At 44.7% G+C, this 26,162-nt stretch overlaps 2 protein-coding genes across 8 annotated transcripts in view; both read left to right on the forward strand.

The window, feature by feature from the left end:
- Positions 1-4,391, forward strand: part of CANX (calnexin) — a 49,271-nt gene extending 44,880 nt beyond the window's left edge. For all 5 annotated transcript variants that reach the window (XM_063665392.1, XM_054489388.2, XM_054489389.2 and 2 more), the window contains exons 14-15: positions 161-240; positions 2,069-4,391. In XM_063665392.1, coding sequence (XP_063521462.1) covers positions 161-240; positions 2,069-2,122 — 134 coding nt within the window. In that variant the 3' untranslated portion in view covers positions 2,123-4,391. The remainder of the gene's footprint in view (positions 1-160; positions 241-2,068) is intronic.
- Positions 4,392-6,287: 1,896 nt separating this feature from the next.
- The window catches only part of MAML1 (mastermind like transcriptional coactivator 1), a 52,047-nt gene continuing 32,172 nt past the window's right edge, over positions 6,288-26,162 (forward strand). Inside the window, exon 1 of one of the 3 annotated variants that reach the window (XM_054489394.2) lies at positions 6,288-6,916. In XM_054489394.2, coding sequence (XP_054345369.1) covers positions 6,581-6,916 — 336 coding nt within the window. In that variant the 5' untranslated portion in view covers positions 6,288-6,580. Of the gene's footprint in view, positions 6,917-7,425; positions 7,459-22,697; positions 23,045-26,162 lie in introns of those variants that run through there. The other 2 variants (XM_063665393.1, XM_063665394.1) reach the window with 2 other exon arrangements.

Raw genomic sequence — 26,162 nt, forward strand, 5'->3', positions numbered from 1 at the left:
TGGCGCCACTGCACTCCAGTCTGGGCGACAGAGCGAGACTCTGTCTCAAAAAAAAAAAAAAAAAAAAAAAAAAATTGTAGATCTAGAGATGTGTTCTAATGCTAATGTATAATCACCAAAAATAATAAGGTTTTGCTCAGTTGTTTAACTTCTGTCTTAGAAGAGAAACAGAAAAGTGATGCTGAAGAAGATGGTGGCACTGTCAGTCAAGAGGAGGAAGACAGAAAACCTAAAGCAGAGGTAAAGGAAAGGGGTCACACGTTTTGTTTTTCCAAGTTGAAGGTATATTTATGTAAAGGTAATATTTTAATAGGGTAGTTTACAGTGGCTTATGGCAGTAAAAATTCTGTTAAAGCCAATTTTGTTGAAGTGGGATTCTTTGTGATACAGGTCAGTGTTTGGTTTGATAATTTTAAGCTACATATTAATCTCAAGAGTATCTTTTTAGCTGAAAATGATTTTCTGGAATAAGCACAAGGTTGTAGGGGGAAAATAAAATGCTTGCTAAGAAGGAAACTTCGGGTCATTAACAGTCTATTTGCCTCTCCTTACTGTGCCCTGAAAAGTATTTCTTAGACAAATCACTGTGTTCTAAACTTTTTGTCCCCGTTGTCCATAGATGTGTTCATTCATTCATTTAACTGACATTTGTCGAGTGCCCATTTTGTGCCAGGCATTGTCAGTGAGTAAGACAGACAAAGATACTCTGCCTTTAGGGAGCTTAAATTTTACTTGGGGGAAACAGGCAATGAGCAGTAAACATTTTAAGGAAGTAAACAACACAGCATATTAGGAAGTGAGAAACTATGAATAATTAAAACAGGAAAATATATTTAAAGTGCTAGAGGTAGGCGGGTCACCATGTTAAAACCTTACTCGAAAGATGACATTGAACCAAACACTTGAAAGAGGTAGAGAACTTTTCCATGGGGATGTAAGTGGGAAGAGCATTCCAGGCGAGAGAACAGCCAGTATTGAGGCCTAAAGTGGTTGTCTACAAGGCCAGTATGGTGAGTGGACAGAGAGAGTGGAGAAAAGAAGGGTGGAGAAGGCTCCGGGTTAGACAGGCTGTTGTGTGGACTTGGCTTTCCCTCCTAGTGAAGCGGGAAGCCATCACAGGCTACTGGACACAGGTGTCACAGGATGATGACTGTGTCTGCTGTGTTTCCTATCTACCAGGGAGAATCAGGGAGACCAGTTAGGAGGTCCCTGCAATCATCTAGGAAAGATATGGTGGCCCCATAAAGGGTGACAGGAGAGGAACAGAGTGTATGAGAACTAGTTGGGGATCTGGATCTTGGTTTTGTGGTAGATTGGATATATAGAGTATGAGAGAAAGGGAACAGTCATTTTCTGTACCATTGCCTACTAAAGTCCTTTACCCAGCACCTCTGTGTCTGAATCTGGTCTCTCCTGGAAAGCTCTCCTCAGGTTTTACTTCCAGCTACAACTCTGCCTTCCTATTAATAAAGGTCATTGCTATCTGTATCTTTTGTATATTTTCCATGGATATGTTCTGTCTTAACTAGAATGCAATTCTTAAAAGTAGAGACCATGTTTCCCCCAAACTCCCTCACACGTTAAAAAGTTTCTGGTGCATTTAAAAAAAGAGAATATTTTCATAGGGTAATTTGCAATCTTAGCAACTTGTGATAGAGTACAAAGAGCAGCAGCCTTGGAGTCAGTCTACTTGGATAGCCTTCCATCTTCATGAACCCTTGGTTTCTTATCCTCAGAATGGGGCTAGTGTGCCATAGGCCAGTAGATTGTTTGGGATTAAGCAAGATTAAGAAATCACAGTGTCTGATCCTTTTTTAAGAAAATGTTTATGGGTTAGACTGAGAAAAGTGTATGTTTATAGAAAACAATAAAGACTAAACTGAATTAGAGTAGGCATAATTCCACCACCTCTGAGACAACCATTCTTCTTGGTGCATTTTCTTCTAATCATTTTCCTCATTTTTTTCCTCAAATAAGTTACCCTCAGCCTGGCTGATCTTGAAAATATGGTGAACTTTTATTATTTTTTAAATGTGCTAATTATAATGAATTTCTTTTCAATCAATAGGAGGATGAAATTTTGAACAGATCACCAAGAAACAGAAAGCCACGAAGAGAGTGAAACAATCTTAAGAGCTTGATCTGTGATTTCTTCTCCCTCCTCCCCGGCAAGAGTGGTCCTAGGAGAGGACCTGACACACCTTAGATTGACATTCAGAAAACTTCAAGACATCACCATCAGCAGGCTCCAGTTGAACACTAGTCTGTGTAACTTTAAACATCTAGCAGTAAATACTTGCAGTTGTGATATAAAGGACCCTGTTTCTGTAGAAAAGAAAACATTTAACATAATGGTTGTGAAATGTAACATGAAGCAAACTAACTTCTTTTTTTTTTTTTTTTTAACATCTTTGTTTTTAAAATAGAATGATAGAACTTTGCCAGTCTTTAAGATCTTGGCTTAATTTAATGTATTAATCTGTTTGTGCAAACATAATACCACCATTTAAAAATGTTAGGGAGATGAGTTGCAGTTTTTATAATAGATTTTTTTTTAAAGTTTGGTATTGTAAAACATTCACATCTCTGTCCCTCAAAATTGATAATCACGTTTAAAGTGCAGTCATTTGTGGTTATAATCTTGTTTTGTTTGCTTCCATTATTCAGTTCCTCCTAAGGAAATTGAGGAGAGGGACTGAATAGAAGCCCAAATTTATATAAAAGTTGCATTTAAGTTGTATTAAAAATAGATATATAAGAAAAAAAAATCTTTCACTTGATGTTGGTTAGACCAGAAAGTGCGTGTGTTCTGTAGCTGAGTTCCCAGACAGCTTTGCGGTAGTGGAGGAGGTGGCTTCATGTGGCACTTGGGCATTCATACTCCACTTGGGAGGGTCAGGCTGTGGCCTTCTGGAGCAGGTGGCTTGTTAAGGAACGCTAGCAGGGCATGGCACGTGAGCTCCGGAGTAGATGTCTTCATCACTTCTTCCACTGTGTGTTGACACTGTTTTCCTTACCTATTTCCTCAAATCCCCAGCTTTCTCCTCTGCTATGCATTTTCTTCACAGTGCAGCTTGCAGTCCGTTGCTGAAAATGATTATAAGCCCTGCATAATGTTAAGCTTTATTGTGATTACGTGTATGTTTCTTCTTTCTTTTAAGCAGACCCATACCTTTCCAGGGTCAAAGTACAGAATAGAATACAATCTTTGATTTTTATCCATTTCTTTTACTCTGTGTAAAGACTTTAGAAGTCTGATTCACAGGTGAGCCAATACAGAATTGACTGCAGTTGAACAGACTAGAAGTATTTGTGGGAGGAGTGACATGAAGCATGAGTTATCTGTTTTTTTTGTAGCTGCTAAATATTTTAAGCCTTCATTTGCAATTCATGTAACAGTTGTGTCATAAATTACACAATAAAGCAGTCTTGTTCAAATTTTTTTTTAACATGGCTTGTAGAATTTTTTAAAAAGTGATCTTAGGTTTGTTTTTTCATGCGGAATGCAGATGGGTGCTATCAGAGCCTCTCCCACACCACTATAGTGTAATAATGTTATTATTACTCTACACTGAAACATATTCAGAGTTAGATGTTATTTTAGCTTTAGTTGTTCTTTAGAGGCTTTCAAATGTACCGATGATACTGTTTCTTGCACTGAATATATAAACACTCCACAGTGTTTATATTGGGAAGGTATTGGGAAGGAAATATATTTGTAAAAGATGAAGGCTGTATCTATTTTTTTTTTCTTTTTAAGCTGGTTCACTTAAATTCTTTTGAGGATGGGATGTATTTTTCTTGCTGTTCAGTGCTTTTTGCTTTTCATCTGTTGTTCTGTGGTCACAGTGACCTTAGCTACATAGCAGACTTTCCCAAATGTATTGATTACAAATAAACAGTTGTTACTTAGCAAGACCTGAAAATATGTCTGCAGGTTTCTCCTTGAAGCAAATGTGTGGGATGATTGCATTTCCAGAAATCTGCCTCCTTCACCCTCCGTTGACAGTATATGTCATGCCTCACTTTCTTCTAGCTGAGCTTTAAATCATTAGAGCTTAAATTGTCAGATCATTCATTGCCTTTCTAGGGTTATTTAGTAAAGTTTGTTCAAAACAAAAACGCGTTTTCTTGGTTCTTTTTTCAGTTATTTTGAAGGTCCAGCATCCTAATTAAATGTCTGACACATTAATGAATGACCAGCAGCAGCTTTCAGCTCTTAAAAAGACACTTATATTATGATTTTACATGCTGGTTACCTGTTCCATTGTTGTCAAATGCCCGCTCTCCATCAGATGTGTTCCTCCATTTTCTTATCCACAAAGTACTCCTCACTTTTCAATTTGTCATGTTACTAAATGGTGTTACATTAAAGCCCTGTGTTAAGTGTTTGCTTTTGACTGAATTTCTTCATAGTAACCTTCAGTGTGTGTGTGTTACTATGTTCAATTAGTGGGTTGATCTTCCTATAATTGGCCACTATGTGAGAGTTCACTAATAGGCAGAAACTATTATGGACAGTGAAATAATGACTTTATCTTACCACCTGAGTTTGATGCAGCCTTTTATGTTTAGCCCTTGCCTCTTCCTGCCCACATGATTTCGGTGCAGTAGCTTCTGTTGTATAATAGTGTGGACAGCAGCTCAGAAAAGGAGGGAATGCTACTGATAATTTGCAGATAATATTCTTTAAGACTTAGGGGAATCATTGAACTTTGAAATTTTTATTAGAAAATTATTTGTTCAGAATGAGACTCCATTATTTTACATATACTTAAATACTTCAGGGATATTTTTGAAAGCCCAGTTTTTTATGTGATATTAAATTTTTAGATTACATACTAATAAAGTATGTACACAGAATGTAGTGCTCCTAGTTACTATTTTTTCTATTAAAGAAATAGTTTAGTTCTGGTGTAAATTTTCTGTTTGAATGCTAAAAAAAAAAAAGGAGGACTGCATTATGGCACTTTTGCCTTGGTGGCCCACTTTCTCCATTTAAAACATTAGGATTTGTATTTTTCTGCTGCGTTTGTGTGAAGACATGTTTGATTGTTGTTTCCTCTTGATTTTAAAATAAAACCTCATGAGCCCTAGTAAAAAGCTAGAGTAACAAATGTTTGAACTACTGATGGTGTATCTCAATGTGCAGCCTCCTGCCACCTCCTGCTTAACCTTTTAGCAATTAGAGTGCCCATATCTAGAGTTCCTGATATCCTTTGGCATCACGCTATCTAGTTTTAGTACTAACACTGTTTCATTGCTCCAGTTCCTCTACTCCCCTTTGCCTATTAGTTTTAATAATGGGGCATAGTTTGTCTTGGCTTGGTTTTGTTGAGTAACTCAGTTTTACCTAAGGGACTGTTTTTGGCCGAGCGCGGTGGCTCACGCCTGTAATCCTAGTACTTTGGAAGGCCGAGGTGGGCGGATCGCCTGAGGTCGGGAGTGGGAGACCAGCCTGACCGACATGGAGAAACTCCGTCTCTACTAAAAATACAAAATTAGCCGGGCGTGGTGTCGCGCGCCTGTAATCCCAGCTACTCGGGAGGCTGAGGCAGGAGAATCGCTTGAGCCCGGAAGGCGGAGGTTGTGGTGAAACGTCGTCCTTTGCATTTCCAGTTCCCCCTAATGGAGCTGGACTCTTGCATGCTTTTGCTCACATCTTCTGGACTTTTTTTTTTAAGTAGTGAGTAATACTGCACTTTTGAAACTTGCTCGGGCTTTTATAAATAGGTGGAAACTGACTACCAGTGATTCGGGATGGTGCAAGAGGAAACTACCAGCTCACTAGACGATTCTGACCAATTATGGGGCTGGATACAAGGAATAAGGTCAAAGTAAAACGGCTGACATTAAAATAGCGTGGCTACTTAGAGTTTATGAAAGTCGAAATTTAAAAAATAAAAAAAAAACAAAGGTCTCTGTACTGCCAGGCGGGCGACAGGGACTGGCCAGCTGCGCCGCACTCGCCTGCCAGATTGCCCTTTTCTCGGGGGAGCCGGAAGGGCCTGCCTTCAGCGGGCGCTGTGCAGGAAACCAATAGCCGCCTCTAGGACGGGCTCCTGTCAGTCACGCTTAGCTTCGCCCCCAGGACTAAGGCCCGCCCAGGAGCTTCCCTCCGCCCTTCGCTTGAGAGTTCCTTTTAAATACCGCTCTGGAGCCCGAGCGCGCCACTTGCGTGCTCGTCCCCACGCCCTCGGGCGGCCGGTTCTTCCTTCTCTGATTGGCCAGGGCCCCTGCTCATCAGTCGTGACGCACAAGGTCTCTTACCGAGGCCCCGCCTTCTTCCGAGAGTCCCGAAAACAATTTTAAGATGGCGGCCGCGGCTGTAGCGCGGAAAACAATGGGGCCGGGGCGGTGGGGACAGGCCGAGGCTTGAGGTAGGCAGCAAGCGCCGGCTGGGGGTCGGGCCGAGCGGGGCAGGAGGAAAACCCGCCGCCGCGCGCGAGCCCGCTCCGCTGCCCTCGGGGGCATGGCGCGGCCGTGAGGTGGACAGGGGTAGCCGCGGGGAGCGAAGCCCGCGGTGCCAGCCGGCCCCGAGAGGCCCGGCCCCGGGCCCGGCCCGTGCAGCCCGCGGCCCATGGTGCTGCCCACCTGCCCCATGGCGGAGTTCGCGCTGCCGCGGCACAGCGCGGTCATGGAGCGCCTTCGCCGGCGCATCGAGCTGTGCCGGCGCCACCACAGCACCTGCGAGGCCCGCTACGAGGCCGTGTCGCCCGAGCGCCTGGAGCTGGAGCGCCAGCACACCTTCGCCCTGCACCAGCGCTGCATCCAGGCCAAGGCCAAGCGCGCCGGCAAGCACAGGCAGCCGCCTGCCGCCACGGCCCCGGCGCCCGCCGCCCCGGCCCCGGCGCCCGCCGCCGCGGCGCCGCGCCTGGACGCCGCTGACGGCCCCGAGCACGGCCGCCCGGCCACGGTGAGTAGGGCGCGGGAAGGCGCTTGTCGTGGCGGCAGCTCCCTCTTCCGAAAACGCTTCCTCTGACACGGATCGGGCCGCTGGGAGACTTCCCCAGGCGTCCGCGACTCCTGGATCTGGCTGGAGAGAGGGTAACATGGCAGGGAGCTGAGAGGTTGTCAGCTTCGGGAAGTGGCACGGTGGCGTTACTTTGGGAAAACAGCACCGTGAGGGCCTTGCAGGAGGCCCGATCTGGGAAGGCTGGCGAACGGTAACCGGAGGGTTTTTCTTCCAGACTTGATTCTGGGATGTTGAGATCTTTATTCGAAATAGACTAGCATTCGAGTCGCCTGTGATGGAGGGAGTTCCCGCACCGTAGGCCTGGCCTCATTTATTCTGCAAATGTTTATTGGGTCCTTGCCCTTTACAAGATCCTGTGCTGTAAGCAGGGTCAGGGCTTTCATATGGAAATAAGTCGGCCTTTGGTTGACCAACTCAAACTCCTCTGAATGGAAAATCAAGAAATCTTTGGAAAACTTAGTAAAATGTTCAATGAGTTGCATGTAAGTATTCCTTGTTTGGGTAGCCTGAACTTTGTGAACTTGAGATTCCTGCAATATCGTTGACAATTCTAGTTTTAATTTATCAGGCCTGTTTAAAATCTCTGATGATGTTAGATTGTTGGTCAATTATTACTCCCTTTGGGCTCTCAGTAAATGTTCCTGAAATTTGTTGGTTAGAGGTTTTTCTCCCTGAAACAGATTTACAAAAGAGACAAGGTTTTTCAGTGGTTTTCTTGGTGATTTTAGTTTAAAACAAATGTTAAAATCTAATTTGTTATGTGTATTTTTAAATTCATACCTTTATTATCTCTCACCTGGGCTATTGCAGTGCCTGTCCCTAGCTAACTAACCAGTCTTTAGGCATTCAGTTTCTTTCTCCCTTCCTCTCGAAATGCTGGAACTCCTTCTATTGCTTGAAGGGATGAAGTTCAAAGTCTTTGGTTTGGCATTTGGGACCAGTCTGACCTAACCTATCTTTTAATGTCCCTCACAGGTCCTCTGCTCTGGTCGAATTATTTTTCTCATTCTCTTCCACACTAGCCTTGATTGCTGGGTTAGAAGAAAAAAAACCACTCAGATTTCACTGCTTATTGTATCAACTGGTCAAGCCTTCTCATCTTCACTTTTCTCATCTGTAAACTAGGGGCATGTTGGGCTTATTATCTCCTCGTGTTCTTTCCCCGCCCTCCCCTCACTCTGTTGCCCAGGCTGGAGTGCAGAGGCACAGTCATGTCTCACTGCAGCCTCAACCTTCCTGGCTCAAGACTCCTCAATCCTCCCGCCTCAGCCTCCTCAGTAACTGGGACCAACCACGGTTGCACACCACCATGCCTGGCTAAATAAAAAAAGATTTTTTTCTGTTAGAGATGGGGTCTCACTATATTGCCTAGGCTGGTCTTGAACTCCTGGGCTCAAGTGATCCTTTCTTCCAACTTGGCCTCTGAAAGTGCTGAGATTATAGGCATGAGCCACCGCACCATGCCACCCCCAGGGTTCTTTTAAGAATAAAAAGAAATGAGTGTGGACATGAAAATACGGTATTTCATAAATTTAAAGGCCGCCTGTGGGACCCTCCTCCATCCCTTTCAGAATCCTGCCACCCTGCCTGTCCCAGCTTATCTCTTTCTTCTGCCTTAAAGCTAGTTCCTGACCACCCTAACTGACAGCAGTAAGAATCTCCTTTGTCAAAACATTTAGGAAACATATCATCTATGCTATTTTTATTTATTTATTTATTTATTTTGAAACGGAATCTTGCCCTATCGCCCAGGCTGGAGTGCAATGGCGTGATCTCGGCTCACAGCAATCTCCGCCTCCCGGGTTCAAGTGATTCTCCTGCCTCAGCCTCCCGAGTAGCTGGGATTACAGGTGCTGGCCACCATGCCCAGCTAATAATTTTTGTATTTTTAGTAGAGATGGGGTTTCACCATGTTGGCCAGGCTGGTCTCGAACTTCTGACCTCAGATAATCCACCCGCCTCGGCCTCCCAAAGTGCTGGGATTACAGATGTGAGCCACTGCACCTGGCCTATTTATTTTTTTTTGAGACAGAGTCTCGCCCTGTCACCCAGGCTGGAGTGTAGTGGCGTGATCTCTGCTCACTGCAACCTCTGCCTCCCCGGTTCAAGCGATTCTCCTGCCTCAGCTTCCTGAGTAGCTGGGATTACAGGCGCACGCCACCACGTTTGGCTAATTTTTGTATTTTTAGTAGAGATGGGGTTTCTCCTTGTTGGCCAGGCTGGTCTCGAACCCCTGACCTCGTGATCCACCCACCTTGGCCTCACAAGGTGCTGGGATTACAGGCGTGAGCCACCGTGCCCGGCCTATGCTATTTATTTTTAGCACATGGTCATTTATTACTTTAGGTCGCATCTTTCCAACTAGACTGTCAGCTCTTGGAGGCAGGGAGGGCTTGGGCTCACAGTTGGGTAGTACACATCTTAGGTGCATCTTAAGTGCCTGTTTGTTGAGTTATTGATATAAACTTGGTAGTGCTTTACTCAGTAATCTGTCCTCCTGTACACTAACTTCAAAAAGCAAGTTGATGTAACTTCGTGAGCCAGCTTTCATGGCTCATAGTAACAACTCTTGTAAGGAGGGACTTTTTTTTTTTTTAGGGAGTTTCGCTTTGTCGCCAGGCTGGAGTGCAATGGCGCCATCTTGGCTCACTGCAACCTCCGCCTCCCAGGTTCAAGCAATTCCCCTGCCTCAGCCCCCCAAGTAGCTGGGACTACAGGCTTGTGCCACCACGCTCCCCTAATTTTTTGTATTTTAGTAGAGACGGGGTTTCACCATGTTGGCCAGGATGGTCTCAATCTTCTGACCTCGTGATCCTCCCGCACCGGCCTCCCAAAGTGCTGGGATTACAGGCATGAGCCACCACGCTCGGCCTGTGTAAGGAAGGACTTTTAAGAGTAGTTCGTGGTCATTGCAATTGAAGTAAATAATGAAAGCTCATAAAAATCATAGTTTAATACACAAATAGTTGCCTTGAACCCTCCCTAGAAAGTATATTAGTGGGGGCCGGGCGCAGTGGTTCACTCCTGTAATCCCAGCACTTTGGAAGGCAGAGGTGGGCAGATCACCTGAGGTCAGGAGTTCGAGACCAGCCTGGCTAACATGGTGAAACCCCGTCTCTACTAAAAATACAAAAATTAGCTGGGCATGTGGCGTGCGCCTGTGGTCCCAGCTACACGGGAGGCTGAGGGAGGAGAATCGCTGGAACCTGGGAGATGGAGGTTACGGTGAGCTGAGATTGTACCACTGCACTCCAGCCTGGGCAACAGAGGGAGACTCTGTCTCAAAAAAAAAAAAAAAAAAGGTGTATTAGTCATGATTCAATTTTTGTTTAAAGTTGTTCTAAGAATTTAGACCCTGTATTTTTTTTAGTCCTGAGTCAGTGGAGGAAACTGGGCAGGCTATTTGAAGAGAAATTAATTCTGAGTGTGTTAGAATTTGAATCTAATTTGTCAGTCATTCCTTTTGATATCAGAGCTTAATCAGATGTGCCATGTTAAGGTGATGTCTTTTTATCACATTAAACCTTGACCTATGGATTTCTTGAGTTTAAACGCTATGGTGGATGTGCTTTTCTGTGTCTCTGCTAGGAAGAGGGATGCTTTGCATTTGGACTCCAAGTTAGTCTAGCTGAGCTCTTTGGCCTTGGAATGGGGTCATCGGAACAGAAGATAAGTATCATTAAGAAAACAGTGGCTCCTTCAATTCAGAGGGGAAGAGAGTCCTTGAGTATGTACGATTTTGGCTTGGAGAAAACAGCTTTGCACAAAGAGATAGAAAGAAGGTACCTCTTAGTCATTGTTATTTTTGACAACTCCATGTATTTGATCTCATTAATATTTCTTACATAAGGAATATTATAAGTTCTTAAGTTTTTTCCAAGTGAACTGTATACTGTTTGGCAGTCGTTTCATAGTTACTTCACCAGCAACCCATTTGTATGACTGAGAAGGGATCAGATTTACTGCTGGAGTTTACTTCACTTCAGATTATCGTTTTCTTAGGGTATTCCACCACAGCGAAGTCTTAGCCACTATCTGCTTAGTCTGTTAGAGGTGAATCAGAAACACTGTTTCAGGCTTTTTCTCTATTCTAATTTTCAAGGAATGAGTCTATTAGGTTTTCATTTCTTTTCCTTTTTTCTTGAAACAGGGTCTGGCTCTATCACCCAGTGGCGCGATCATGGGGCACTGCAGCCTTGAACTCCTGGGCTCCAGGGGTCCTCCCACCTCAGCCTCCTGAGTAGCTGGGACTACAGGTGTGCACCACCGTGCCCGGCTAGGTTTTAAAGTTTTTTGTAGAGATGGGTGTGAGCCACCTTGCCTGGCCGGAAGTTGCTTTTAGTTTTAGGTGTGTGAAGTTTCTTTCTCTTTTTTTTAACCTTTTATTTATAAGTAATGTCAAACTTAGAGAAAAGCTCTAAGTTTGGTAGAAAGAACATCTGGTTACCTAGATTTACCTGTTGTCACTGTTGTGCCCCATTTGTTATCATTTGCACATTCTCTCTCTCCCACTCTCTGCCTCTTTCTCTCTCTCTCAGACTTTTATTCTCTGAATCACCTGAGAGTATGCTGCACACCTCATAGCTCTCTGCTCCCAAACACCCCATGTGTACCTTTTAAGAGTTAAGAAAGCTGTTAATTTTGTAGACCAAACTCATGTAAGAATTATGAAATAACAAATTATTTCCAGGAAGTAGATATTTCTGAATATAAAACAGATACTGTACTGTAATCATGTGGGGTATTAGTTTTTTTAAAAAGATGTCTGATTTCTTCCTGTAATGCCTGAGACCTTGTCTAGAACCCTCTTTCCTTTTTTGTCTTCAGTATCTCCCTTCCCAACTGAGTATTTCCCTTCAGCTTGAAATTACGAACAAATATTCTCCACACTGACAAGTCCTGTGTTTTCTCACTGTCAAAATAGTATTCCATATTCTTCCTTCCCTTTGCCCTTCCCACTTGAACTTCTCATTTACTCATTAGCCCATGGTAATATGCCTTCTACCTCTTCTATTCCTCTGAAGTTGCCTCCATAAAGGACACCAAGGATGGACTTGCCAAATTCATTGGCATCTTTTTTTTTTTTTTTTTTTTTTTTTGGAGACAGGGTCTCACTGTGTTGCCTAGTGAGCACCATTATTGCTCACTACAGCCTCAACCTCCCAGGCTCAAGTGATCCTCCCACCACAGCCTCCTGAGTAGTTGGGACTACAGGCGCGAGCCACCACACCCAGCCTCATTGGCATCTTAGTCATCATTCTTCGTGACTTCTTCCTTTTCTTAGCTTCTCCTCTCTTCTGATTTCCTTTTCAGCTTTCTGACTTTTTTCCTCAGTCTCCTTACTATTTTCCCTTATTAATTAATGCAGCAAATATTTGAGTGCCTGCTGTAGGCCAGAGTACAATCAGCCCTCCATATCTGCTCATTCTGCATCTGCGGATTCAACCAACTGTAGATAGAAAATATTTTTTGGAAAAAAAACAGTAAAAAAATAACAATACAACAATTAACACATTTTAAAATGCAGCTCAGCGTGGTGGCTCGTGCCTGTAATCTCAGAACTTTTGGGAGGCTGCGGTGGGAGGATAGCTTGAGCTCAGGAGTTTTAGACCAGGCTTAGCAATATAATAAGACTCCATCTCTAAAACAGAATAGAATAGAACAGAACGGAACGGAATAGAATAGAATAAAAAAATAAAAATAAAAGTATAGCTGGGTATGGTGGCTCACACCTGTAATTCCAGCACTTCAGGAGGCCAAAGCTGGTGTATTTCTTGAGCCCAGGAGTTCGAGACCAGCCTGAGCAGCATAGTAAGATGTCATATCTATAAAGGCGTGGTGGCATGCACCTGTGTTCTCAGTTCCTCGGGAGACTGAGGTAGGAGGATTGTGCGGGACTGGGAGGTAAAGGCTGCAGCGAGCTATGATTGTGTCACTGCACTTTAGCCCCTGGGTGACATCAAGACCCTGCCTCAAAAATAAATAAACTAAAAAATAAAAATATGATAACATTTACATAGCATTTCTATCATACGAAGTATTATAAGTGATCTAGAGTTAATTTAAAGTATTCTGGAGGATGTGTATATATTATTGCAAATACTAGGCCATTTTATATAAGGGACTTGAGCATCCTTGGATTTTGGTATCCTGGTGGGGCTGGGCAGGGGTCTTAGAACCAATTCCCCATGGATACCAAGGGAACTACTGTATATAGTAGTGAATAGGACAAATTAAAATTCTGCTGTCATGGAGAAAGAGGAGATCAATAATTTTGTTAATTTTGTTATAATAAGTGCTAAGCAAAAATTAAAAGCAGAGTAATGGGATACTAAATGACAGTAGTAGCTTAAGATGCCTTGATTTGAGCTTGATGATTGAGAGGCTGTCAGTCAGCTGAAAGTCTTAGAACATTCCAGTTAGAGAGAACCACCAGTACAAAATGTCTGAGGTAGGACCCTTCTGAGCTGGCATGAAGAACAGAAAGCAGGCCAGTGTGTCTGGAGCAGCGTGGCACCTAGGACCAGATCAAGTGCAGTAGGAAGCAGTAGCAGTATAGGGAGCAGAAACATGATATGATCCAACTTAGGTGTTTTTGTTCTGCTGCCCAGGCTGGAGTGCAGTGGCGCAATCTCAGCTCACTACAAGCTCCGCCTCCCAGGTTCATGCCATTTTCCTGCCTCAGCCTCCCAAGTAGCTGGGACTACAGGTGCCCACCACCACGCCCGGCTAATTTTTTTGTATTGTTTTTAGTAGAGACGGGTTTCACTGTGTTAGCCAGGATGGTCTCTATTTCCTGACCTCGTGATCCGCCCACCTCGGCCTCCCAAAGTGCTGGGATTACAGGCGTGAGCCACTGTGCCCGGCCGATCTTTAGGTTTTTAAAGATTGTTCTGGTGCTAGGTGGAGGATGCCTGGGGTTGGTATGGACAGGAGTTGATGCATATAAATCTTTTGTAGCTCTCTAGATGCCAGGGCTGGGGCTGGTGGTAGCAGTGGAGCTGGAGAAGAGGAGATGGGTTTTGGACAGCTCCTGAGGGCAGAGGTGACAGGACTGGGTTGCTGGACTAGATGGCTTTGTTTTGGGGGCAAGAGAGGGGAGTATTCAAGGGAAATTCCTAGTTTTATGGCTTGAGAAACTTTCTTTGCAGTTTAAAAATATTAGTGTTCTCTAGGCAACTATATCCCTGACCATTTTCACTCTTTTTTTTCCCTGGGTAATGTTATTGATTCTTTCATAGCTTCATTTGTCACCTGTAATAATACTCTCCAAATCCCCAGTCCACATCTGTCTTCTAGATTTCAAATCCACATTTCCAGCTGTCTGCTGGACATTTTCATCTTTCCAGGATATATTTCCCACATATCCAAAAAGGACTTTCCCTTTTTCCTACCAAATCATATGTTCCTTCTAAGTATTTTCCCTAACCCAGTCATCCAGAGTAAAAACCTGGGAATTTTCCACTCCTTTTCCACAATTCCCAGCGTTCAGTTGGTGGTTCTTTCAACCAACATTGAAGTCCTGCTGGAGCCAGGAATCGTGATAGATGCTGAACCTGTATCGCGGAGCCTAAGTGGGAGCAGATGATAGATAGATCATTGCAAAGCCAAGTTCAGGGCTAAAGCCTGTGAGAATATTGAGGAAGGGGGATGCCTTTTTGGTGAAGTTTGGAAGGCTTTAAAGAATTGATTCTTGGCTAGGCGTGGTGGCTCACGCCTGTAATCCCAGCACTTTGAAAGGCTGAGGTGGGCGGATCACTTGAGGTCAGGAGTTCAAGAGCAGCCTGGCCAAAATGGTGAAACACTGTCTCTAGTAGAAAATACAAAAATTAGCCGGGCGCAGTAGCATACACCTGTAATCCCAGTTACTGGGAGGCTGAAGGAGGACAATCACTTGAACCCAGGAGGTCAAGGTTGTAGTGAGCTGAGATTGTGACATCGTACTACAGCTTGGGTGGCAGAGCGAGACTCTGAAAAAAAAAAAAAAAGAATTTACTTTTAAGGTGGATCTTAAGCTTTAGCCAGATGCTTTCCCCAAAGGTGTTCCATGGAACACTAATTTCATGGGCTGTTGAAAGTTACAGTGGAACACATTTGAGGAACGCTGGGCTAAACAATTATTTTTCCCTCTGAGCATCTGCACATATTGGCTAAACAAATTTATTTTATTTGATTTTTTAAATTTATTTTATTGATTTATTTTTTGAGACGGAGTCTCCCTCTGTCGCCAGGCTGGAGTGCAGTGGGGTGATCTCTGCTCACTGCAACCTCCACCTCCTGGGTTCAAGCAATTTTCCCACCTCAGCCTCCCAAGTAGCTGGGACTACAGGCATGCACCACCACACCTGGCTAATTTTTTGTATTTTTAGTAGAGACGGGGTTTCACCATGTTTGCCATATTGGTCTCGAACTCCTGACCTCAGGTGATCTGCCCTCCTCGGTCTCCCAAAGTGCTGGGATTACAGGCGTGAGCCACCGCACCTGGCCAACAAATTTAATTTGCTTTATTAAGAACATTTTTGGCCAGGCACGGTGGCTCATGCCTGTAATCCCAGTGCTTTGGGAGGCCAAGGCGGGTGGATCACCTGAGGTCAGGAGTTTGAGACCAGTCTGGCCAATATGGTGAAACCTCGTCTCTACTAAAAATACAAAAATTAGCCGGGCGTGGTGGTACGTGCCTGGAGGCTGAGGCAGGGGAATCCCTAGAACCTGGGCACCGGAGGTTGCAGTGAGCCGAGATCGTGACACTGCACTCCAGCCCAGGCGACAGAGTGACATTCCATCTCAAAAAAAAAAAAAAAAAAAAAAACCAGAACATTTTTGCCACATTCAGTGTCTCACACTGGTAATCCCAGCATTTTAGGAGGCTGAGGTGGTGGATCATTTGAGATCAGGAGTTCGAGACCAGCCTGGCCAACATGGTGAAATCCTATCGCTACTAAAAAAATAAAAATAAATTAGCTGGGCGTGATGGCACACACCTCTAATCCCAGGTACTGGGGAGGCTGAGGCAGGAGGCAGGAGAATCACTTGAACCCAGAAGGCGGAGGTTGCAGTGAGCTGAAATTGTGCCACTGCACTCCAGCCCAGGTGACAGAGCAAGATTCCATCTAAAAAGAAAGAACATTTCAAATCTTTAATATGTGGCTATGCATGAAGACATGAGCTCTTATCAAAGGGCATTTAATAGGACTTTGATTTCCTTTAGGGCACTAAGCAAAAGCACTAGTAGTTCTTTGAATTTGGGACTTAAAGGCAAGAAGGTGAGTTAGGTCATGAAAAGCTTTATATTTGAGACTGGGTGTTTGGACAAAATAATGTTGAAATACTGTGAACCTCTTACACTTTTTTTTTTTTTTTTTGAGACAGAGTTTCGCTCCTGTTGCCTAGGCCGGAGTGCAATGGCACAATCTTGCTCACTGCAATCTCCACCTCCCGGGTTCAAGTGATTCCCCTCCCTCAGCCTCCCGAGTAGCTGGGATTACAGGCAGGTGCCACCATGCCAGGCTAATTTTGTGTTTTTAGTAGAGACGGGGTTTCTCCATGTTGGTCAGGCTGGTCTCGAACTCCCAGCCTCAGGTGATCTGCCTACCTCGGGCTCCCAAAGTGCTGGGTTTACAGGCGTGAGCCACCATGCCCAACCCCTGCCTCACGCTTTTTATTTTTTTTAAGACAGTCTCACTCTGTCTTCCAGGCTGGAGGGCAGTGGTGCGATCTTGGCTCACTGCAAGCTCCACCTCCCGGGTTCACGCCATTCTCCTGCCTCAGCCTCCCAAGTAGCTGGGACCACAGGTGCCCACCACCACGCCCGGCTAATTTTTTTTTTGTATTTTTAGTAGAGACGGAGTTTCACCTTGTTAGCCAGGATGGCCTCGATCTCCTGACCTTGTGATCCACCCGTCTCAGCCTCTCAAAGTGCTGGGATTACAGATGTGAGCCACTGCGCCCGGCCCCCACTCACACATTTTTAAGTTGACACCTAGCACTTTTCGTCTTAAGTTTTTAAGCTTATGAAAAATTATAATGCATTTTTTTGTTTATCAATTGTAAACTAAGTTACCATAATTCAATTTTATTAAATTAAATATATGAAATAATACATTTAGGTAACACAGTCTTATAAATGCTACATACATTTAATTTGAATCAACTCTTTTAAAAGAAGAAAGGGGCAAAAAAGTGCTATTTATTGTTGCAGGGGATATAACTTCCAGAGAATTATAAATATTAACATTTAAAAATAAAATGGTTACATCAGTTTTTAAAATGTAGCCAGTGGAATCTGAATATCTTAGCGATATGCTGTCTTTCATCAACTGTTTAAAGAATGCTTTAACAGAAATTTTAAATTCCTTTTTATCCTGGAACTTGCATTCTTTTTACACTTAGCCCACATAATATGTTTTATTTTAACATAATATGTTTGGAAGCCTTTTATTTATCATTCTAGCACATTTCTTTGCAACAAAAAAGAGGTATAAAAAATTAAATTCTTTTTTTTTCTTCGAGACGCAGTCTTGCTCTGTTGCCCAGGCTGGAGTGCAGTGGCATGATCTTGGCTCACCACAACCTCCACTCCCCCGGGTTTAAGCAGTTCTCCTGCCTCAGCTTCCGGAGTAGCTGGGATTAGAGGCATCTGCCACCACACTGGTCTAATTTTTGTATTTTTAGTAGAGATGGGGTTTCACAGTGTTGGCCAGGCTGGTCTTGAACTCCTGACCTCATGATCCGCCTGCCTTGGCCTCCTAAAGTGCTGGGATTACAGGCGTGAGCCACCACACCCGGCCAAAATAAAAATTTTAAATTTACTTTCACCATTAAGCTGGATCCTTTTGCGGGATTTTTTTTTTTTTAGACAGAGTCTCTGTCTTCCAGACTGGAGTGTGGTGGCACGATCTTGGCTCACTGCAACCTCCACCTCCCGGGTTCAAGCAGTTCTGCCTCAGCCTCCCGAGTAGCTACCATGCCTGGCTAATTTTTTTATTTTTAGTGGAGACGGGGTTTCACCATATTGGCTAAGCTGGTCTTGAACCCCTGACCTCAGGTAATCCACCGCGCCTGGCTGTTTTTGCTCCCTTTAAAGTTGATTCATGTAAAATAATAGATGTAGCATTTATAAGATTCTGTTACATCTATTTCTTATTTCAACAAGTTGAGTTATAGTAATTTAGTACAAAACAACGCATGCATTATAAATTTTTTTTTTTTTTCTTGAGACTGAGTCTTGCTCTGTTGCCCAGGCTGGACTGCAGTGGCACAATCTCGGCTCACTGCAAGCTCCGCCTCCCGGGTTCACAGCATTCTCCTGCCTCAGCCTCCCAAGTAGCTGGGACTACAGGCTCCCGCCACCACGCCCAGCTAATTTTGTTTTTGTATTTTTAGTAGAGATGGGGTTTCACCGTGTTAGCCAGGATGGTCTCGATCTCCTGACCTCGTGATCCGCCCGCCTTGGCCTCCCAAAGTGCTGGGATTACAGGCGTGAGCCACCACGCCCGGCTGCATTATAAATTTTTATAAGTAATTATTATGTAAAAAAGTACAAGTTTATTAGAAATGCCCTCCCTAATGAGATAGGGCTCCCTTACCTGCCTTGATTTATTCATGTCATTATGGAGTTACTTGTAGCCAAAGTAAGAGTTCTCAGTTCAGTTCTTGTTTTTGTTTTTGTAAATTTAAGTCCCAGAAATTCTTGCTCACATAAATAAACTATAAAGGAAAGTAATAATGGCTGGGCACTGTGGCTCGCGCCTGTAATCCTAGCACTTTGGGAGGCAGAGGTGGGCGGATCACCTGAGGTCGGCAGTTCAAGACCAGCCTGGCCAACATGGAGAAATCCCGTCTCTACTAAAAATACAAAAATTAGCTGGGCGTGGTCGGGCGCGGTGGCTCACACCTGTAATCCCAGCACTTTGGGAGGCCGAGGCGGGCAGATCACGAGGTCAGGAGATCAAGACCATCCTGGCTAACACGGTGAAACCCCGTCTCTACTAAAAATACAAAAAATTAGCCAGGCATGGCGGGCATCTGTAGTCCCAGGTACTCGGGAGGCTGAGGCAGGAGAATGGCGTGAACCTGGGAGGTGGAGCTTACAGTGAGCCGAGATCGCGCCACTGCACTCCAGGCTGGGTGACAGAGCGAGACTCTGTCTCAAAAAAAAAAAAAAAGTTAGCTGGGGGTGGTGGCATGTGCCTGTAATCCCAGCTACTCAGGAGGCTGAGGCAGGAGAATCACTTGAACCGGGGAGGCGGAGGTTGCGATAAGCTGAGATAGCACCATTCCATTCCAGCCTGGGTGACAGAGCAAAACTCCGCCTCAAAAAAAAAAAAAAAAAAAAACAGCTGGGCACGGTGGCTCACGCCTGTAATCCCAGCACTCTGGGAGGCCGAGGCGGGTGCGGATCACCTGAGGTCAGGAGTTCGAGATTAGCCTGGCCCACATGGCTAAACCCCATCTCTACTAAAATTGCAAAAATTAGCCAGGCGTGGTGGCTGTCGCCTGTAATCCCAGCAACTCGGGAGGCTGAGGCAGGAGAATCGCTTGAACCCGGGAGGCAGAGGTTGTGCCACTGCACTCCACCCTGGCGGCAGAGCGAGACTCTGTCTCAAATTAAAAAAAAAGAGAATAAGGTTAGTTATAGCAGTGTTTTGTTTTTTTGAGACAGAGTTTCGCTATTGTTTTCCAGGCTGGAGTGCAGTGGCGCGATCATGGCTCACCGCAACCTCTGCCTCCCAGGGTTCAAGCGATTCTCCCACCTCAGCCTCCCGAGTAGCACGGATTACAGGCATGCGCCACCACGCCCAGCTAATTTTGTATTTTTAGTAGAGACAGGGTTTCTCCATGTTGGTCAGGCTGGTCTCGAACTCCCGACCTCAGGTAATTGGTCCACCTCGGCCTCCCAAAGTGCTGGGATTACAGGTGTGAGCCACCACACCTAGCCAGCAATGTTACTCAATATTTTGAAACCTGAATTGTGTGCCAAAAAATCACAGTTACATATCATCAAAAATCAACTTATCTGTTGACAACTTCGTTAGTCTTTTAATTTCGTTGAAAACTAAGAATGAGAAACCATGCGACTTGCAAAAGGATTTATCTAGTCATTAGTGTTCACTCTCAGTGAGAAATATAACAAAAAGGCTTTAGCAAGTCTTATAAATTGGTTATTGATTATGCCTGTTATTCTTTCAGTTAAGAGGTACCTTGTTTCTTTCTTTCTTTGTCATTTCCCAGCCCCCCACCCCTGAAACAGAGTCTCAGGCTGGGTTTGTTTTTTATTTTTTGTAGAGACAAAGTCTTGCTCTGTCTCCCAACCTGGAGTGCAGTGGCTATTCATAGGTGCTATCATGGTACACTACAGCCTTCAACTCCTGGGCTTAGCTCCCTAGTAGCTGGGATACAGATGTGTGCCAATGCACCTGGCTTTCACACTTTTAATTAGTGTGTTTTTGCTGTTCTGTATTAGACTATGAGCAACTTAAGAGCAAGACTTAAGAGCATTATACCTGCTGTATTTGGCAGTCATGAAGCATTTGTTGAATGTGTATTAATGATATTATAGAAGGAACTGTGAAGTGAGAGTCAGAAGGTATGGCTTTGGGCTAGGACCAGTTTGGAAGCAGAGTTGGTAGAGGTAAGGCAGTAGGTCCTGATTTGCACACCCATGTTTAGGGCTTCATTGATCACACTAGGAGGGAGCAACCTAAATGTCCATCACAGATGAATGGATAAAGAAAATGTGGCATATCCATACAACAGAATATTATTCAGCCTTAAAAAGGAAGGAAATAGGCTGGGCGCGGTGGCTCACGCCTGTAATCCCAGCACTTTGGGAGGCCGAGGCAGGTGGATCACGAGGTCAGGAGATCGAGACCATCTTGGCTAACACGGTGAAACCCCATCTCTACTAAAAATACAAAAAATTAGCCGGGTGTGGTGGCGAGAGCCTGTAGTCCCAGCTACTCGGGAGGCTGAGGCAGGAGAATGGTGTGAACCCCGGGAGGCAGAGCCTGCAGTGAGCCGAGATTGTGCCACTGCACTCCAGCCTGGGCAACAGTGAGAGACTCCGTCTCAAAAAAAAAAAAAAAAAAAGGAAGGAAATACTGTTATATGCTACAACATGATCTTTGAGGACATTATGCCAAGTGAAATAAGACAATCACAAAAAATAAATGTTGCATGATTCTACTTATTTGAGATGTCTAAAATAAACTCATAGAAACAAAGTAGAATGGTAGTTGTCATGGGCTCGGGGAAGAGATAGGGGAGTTGTTCATGGATATAACTAGATGAGTAAGTTCTAGTTACACAACGATGTGCATTTGGTTAACACTATTGTATACTTTATTTATTTTTTTGAGATGGAGCCTCACTGTGTCGCCCAGGCTGGAGTGCAGTGGGGAGATCTTGGCAGCTCACTGCAGCCTCCACCTCCTGGCTTCAAGCGATCCTTGTGTCTGACCCTCCTGAGTAGCTGGGACTACAAGTGCCCGCCACCACGCCTGGCTAATTTTTGTATTTTTAGTAGAGACGGGATTTTGCCATGTTGGCCAGGCTGGACTCGAACTCTTGACCTCAAGTGTTCCACCCACCTCGGCCTCTCAAAGTGCTGGGATTACAGCCATGAGCCACTGCACCCAGCCGACTACTGTATACGTTAAAAAGTTAAGATGGTAAATTTTATGTTCTATGCCTTTGACCACAGTTTTTGAAAAATGAGACAGAAACTGTGATTTTATAAACCACATGCCCTAAAAATGTTCTAACAGTATTATAAGAGTTGTTTAATAAAGGCATATCAATAAAATTTAAGAATCAGTATAAGTGGTCCAACATCTGAATAATAGGAATTACAGGAAGAGAGAAAACAAGGTGGGAAATGACTTGTAAAATAGTTGATAACAGAAGCACATGAGCCAACAGATTAAAACTGTATACTTGTGCCTAGCACTAGGGAAGAAAATAGACCTGCACCAGGCATGGAATTTCTGAACACGGAGTTTATAGAAAAGATTTACAAGCTTCTGGATGGGAGGGCACCAGGTCACATATCAAGAATCAGAATGTCTTTGGACTTCATGGCAGCAGCATAGGAAGCAAAAAGAGAATTGGAACAATGTCTTCAAAATTCTGAAGGAAAGTGGTTACTAACTTGGACTCCTATACCTAGCCAAACTATACAACAAGAATAAGTGAGAAAAAGGTGTTTTTTTGTTTTTGTTTTTGTTTTTTTTTTTTTGAGATGGAGTCTCTGTCGCCCGGGCTGGAATTCAGTGGCATGATCTTGGCTCACTGCAACCTCCACCTCCTGGGTTTGAGCAATTCCCCTGTCTAGGCCTCCTGAGTAGCTGGGATTACAGGCGCCCACCACCACGCCTGGCTAGTTGTTGTTTGAGATGGAGTTTCGCTCTTGTTGCCCAGGCTGGAGTGCAATGGCGCGATCTCTGCTCACTGCAGCCTCTGCCTCCGGGTTCAAGCGATTCTCCTGCCTCAGCCTCCCGAGTAGCTGAGGTTACAGGCATGCGCCACCACCCCTGGATAATTTTGTGTTTTTAGTAGAGACAGGATTTCTCCATGTTGGTCAGGCTGGTCTTGAATTCCCAACCTCAAGTGATCCGCCCGCCTCGGCCTCCCAAAGTACTGGGATTACAGACATGAGCCACCACACCCAGCAAATTTTTGTATTTTTAGTAGAGAAGGGGTTTCACCATGTTGGCCAGGCTGGTCTTGAACTCCTGACCTCAAGTGATCCGCCCGCCTCGGCTTCCCAAAGTGCTGGGATTACAGGCGTGAGTCACTGTGCCTGGCCGAAAAAGGTTTAAAAAATTTAAATGTCACATACTCCTTCTCAAGAAGCTACTAGAAGATGTGTTCCACCAAATTGAAAAACTAAATCAAGAAAGAGTAAGACACGGATACAGCAAACAGGAGCCCAACACAGAAGACATGGCCTGGGAGGCCCACAGAGGATGGCGAGAAGTGATCCTAGAGTGGCAGCTCTGCACCAGACGTGGAGGGCAACTGAGCCATACTGCAGCAGTGCGACCCATCGAGAGCTGAAGGCAGGCCATGGTGAGCTTAGAAGCAGGAAGTACAGGGCAGCCCTCTCGCTCTAACTGTATTTCCACTGCAGGTCCAGCGCCTGGTCCCCACCTTGGCCCTGCCAGGTGCCTGACTGTGTTGAGCCCTGTGTTTCCCAAAACTCCAAGATCTTGCTCACAACTTCCTCAGGAGGGGCTTTGTCAGCTCCCGGAGAAGCAGAAGTCAGATCACAACCTGGAGACTGATGCGCTCACCTCCTGGAGCCTCCATCCAGCAGGGGCAGTGCTGCCCTCTCCTTGTACTGCCAGTGTGTACCTGCTCTCCGCTTTAATATTAATCATCTTTGATATTCATTTACATATAGTTATAATAGCTGCCCAAATAGTGAAATAGTACATTAAATTACCAAGTGATCTTCTGTGGATGTGGCCATGTGCTCTTATCTCCTGCGGATTCTTGCTTAGACTTCACATGCTTACTCTGTGAGCCCTTTCCTGAGCACCTTATTTGGAATCATAAGTCCCACCAACTCTCTCTTTCAGTGATTTGTTTTCTCGGGAGTACGTCTCAGCTAGAATATAGGCTCTAGGAGAGCCTGTGGTTTTGTTTGTTTGTTTTCTCTGCTGTATCCCTAGGGCCCAGAGAGTGGCTGGCTCAGTTAGCTCTCAATAGATTTTTTTGTTTTTGTTTTTTTTTAAGACAGGGTCTCTCTGACTCCCAGGCAGGAGTACAGTGGCCCGATCTAGGCTCACTGCAACCTCTGCTTCCCGGGCTTAAGCTATTCTCCTGCTTCAGTGTCCTGAGTAGCTGGGATTACAGGCATGAGCCACCATGTCCGGCTAATTGTTGTATTTTTTGTAGAGATGGGGTCTTGCCATGTTCCCCAGGCTGGTCTTGAACTCCTGAGTGCAAAGCGATCCACTTGCCTGGGCCTTCCAAAGTGCTGGGATTACAGGCTTGACGGCCCTCAGTAGATTCTTATTGGATAAATTGAATGAGATGATAAGGAAGAGTTTGCTAGAAAGAGAAAGGTGGGCAAGGATGACGATTCCCAGCAGGGAGGCAGCTGGCACAGAGCCACAAAGTGCCTGCTGTGTCGAGCCCTGTGTGCAGTAAGGAGCCTGCCGCTGGGCCCAGGCGGCAGGTCCCGGGGGCTTCCATTATCTTCAGTTCGGTCCTGAAAGCTTAGTTGTTCAAGGCTACTTTTTTTTTTTTTTGAATCAGAATCTCTCTCTGTTGCCCAGGCTAGACTGCAGTGGCACGATCTTGGCTCACTGCAACCTCTGTCTCCTGGGTTCAAGCGATTCTCCTGTCTCAGCTTCCCGAGTAGCTGGGACTACAGGCGCATGCCACAATGCGTAGCTAATTTTTTATTTTTAGTAGAAACGGGGTTTCACCATATTGGTCAGGCTGGTCTCAAACTCCTGACCTCAGGTGATCCACCCGCCTAGGCCTCCTAAAGTGCTGGGATTACAGGCATGAGCCACCATGCCCAGCTGGCTACTTTCTGTAGTTATACTGTCCATGAAGGTAGCCATCATCCAGGTCAGGTTCTTAAGCACTTGGAATGCACCTTGTTAAACTTGACTTGTGCTAAAAGTGTAAAATACACACTGGATTTCGAAAATTTAGTACCAAAAATTTTTTTGGTGCACTCACTTCAGTGGCTGTCACCTGTAATCCCAACACTTTGGGTGGCCAAGGTGGGCGGATCATGAGGTCAAGCTCGAGACCACCCTGGCCAGCATGGCAAAAGCCCGTCTCTACAAAAAATACAAAAATTAGCTAGGTATGGTGGTGCACACCTGTAATCCCAGCTACTCGGGAGGCTGAGGCAGGAGAATCACTTGAACCCGGGAGGCAGAGGGTGCAGTGAGCCAAGATCATGCCACTGCACTCCAGCCTGGGCGACAGATCGAGACTCCATCTCAAAAAAAGAAAAAATACCGATTATGGCCAGGCACAGTAACTCATGCCTGTAATCCCATCACTTTGGGAGGCTGAACTGGGCAGATCACTTGAGCCCAGGAGTTCAAGACCAGCCTGGGCAGCATGGCAAAACCCCATCTTTACAAAAAATTAGCCAGGCTTGGTGGTGTACACCTGTAGTTCCAGCTACTAGGGAGGCTGAGGTGAGAGGATCATCTGAGCCTGGGAGGTCAGGGCTGCAGTGAGCTGTGATTGCACCACTGCACTCCATCCTGGGCAATAGAGTGAGACCTTGTCTCAAAGAAAAAAAAAAAAACACTGATTACATGTTAAAAAGATAATATATTAGGTTAAATAACATTATTAACTATATTATTAAAATTTTTTTATTTACACCACTGCACTCCATCCTGGGCGATAGAGTGAGAGCTTGTCTCAAAAAAATACTGATTACATGTTAAAAAGATAATATAGGCCCGGCGTGGTGGCTCACACCTGTAATCCCAGCACTTTGGGAGGCCGAGGCAGGTGGATCATGAGGTGAAGAGATCAAGACCATCCTGGCCAACATAGTGAAACCCCCTCTCTACTAAAAATACAGAAATTAGCTGGGTGTGGTGGCACACGCCTGTAGTCCCAGCTACTCAGGAGACTGAGGCAGGAGAATCGCTTGAACTTGGGAGGCAGAGGTTGCAGTGAGCTGATGCACTCCAGCCTGGCAACAGAGCTAGACTCTGTCTCAAAAAAAAAAAATGTATATTGTATATATGGTTAAATAACATATTATTAAAGATACTAAAATTTTTTTCTCAAAAAATACTGATTATATGTTAAAAAGGTCATATATATTGGGTTAAGTATGGTATTAAAATTAGCACCATCTGTTTCTTTTTATGTGCTACTAGCAAATTTAAAATTGCATATTTTGCCCATGCTTGTGGCTGGCATATTTCTATTAGTGCTGTTGAGTAATGAGTACATTTGTACTGTGTTGAGTTTAACACTTTATTAGATACTCTTTTTTTTTTTTTTTTTTCTTTGAGATGGAGTCTCGCTCTGTCGCCCAGGCTGGAGTGCAGTGGCATGATTTCAGCTCACTACAAGCTCCGCCTCCCGGGTTCACGCCATTCTCCTGCCTCAGCGTCTGGATATTAGATACTGTATGTCCTTTTTCATCTGTGGAACTCATTTATTTTATTTTATTTTTTTGAGAAGGAGT

Source organism: Pongo pygmaeus, chromosome 4, assembly GCF_028885625.2.
Source record: "Pongo pygmaeus isolate AG05252 chromosome 4, NHGRI_mPonPyg2-v2.0_pri, whole genome shotgun sequence".
Classification (NCBI taxonomy): domain Eukaryota; kingdom Metazoa; phylum Chordata; class Mammalia; order Primates; family Hominidae; genus Pongo; species Pongo pygmaeus.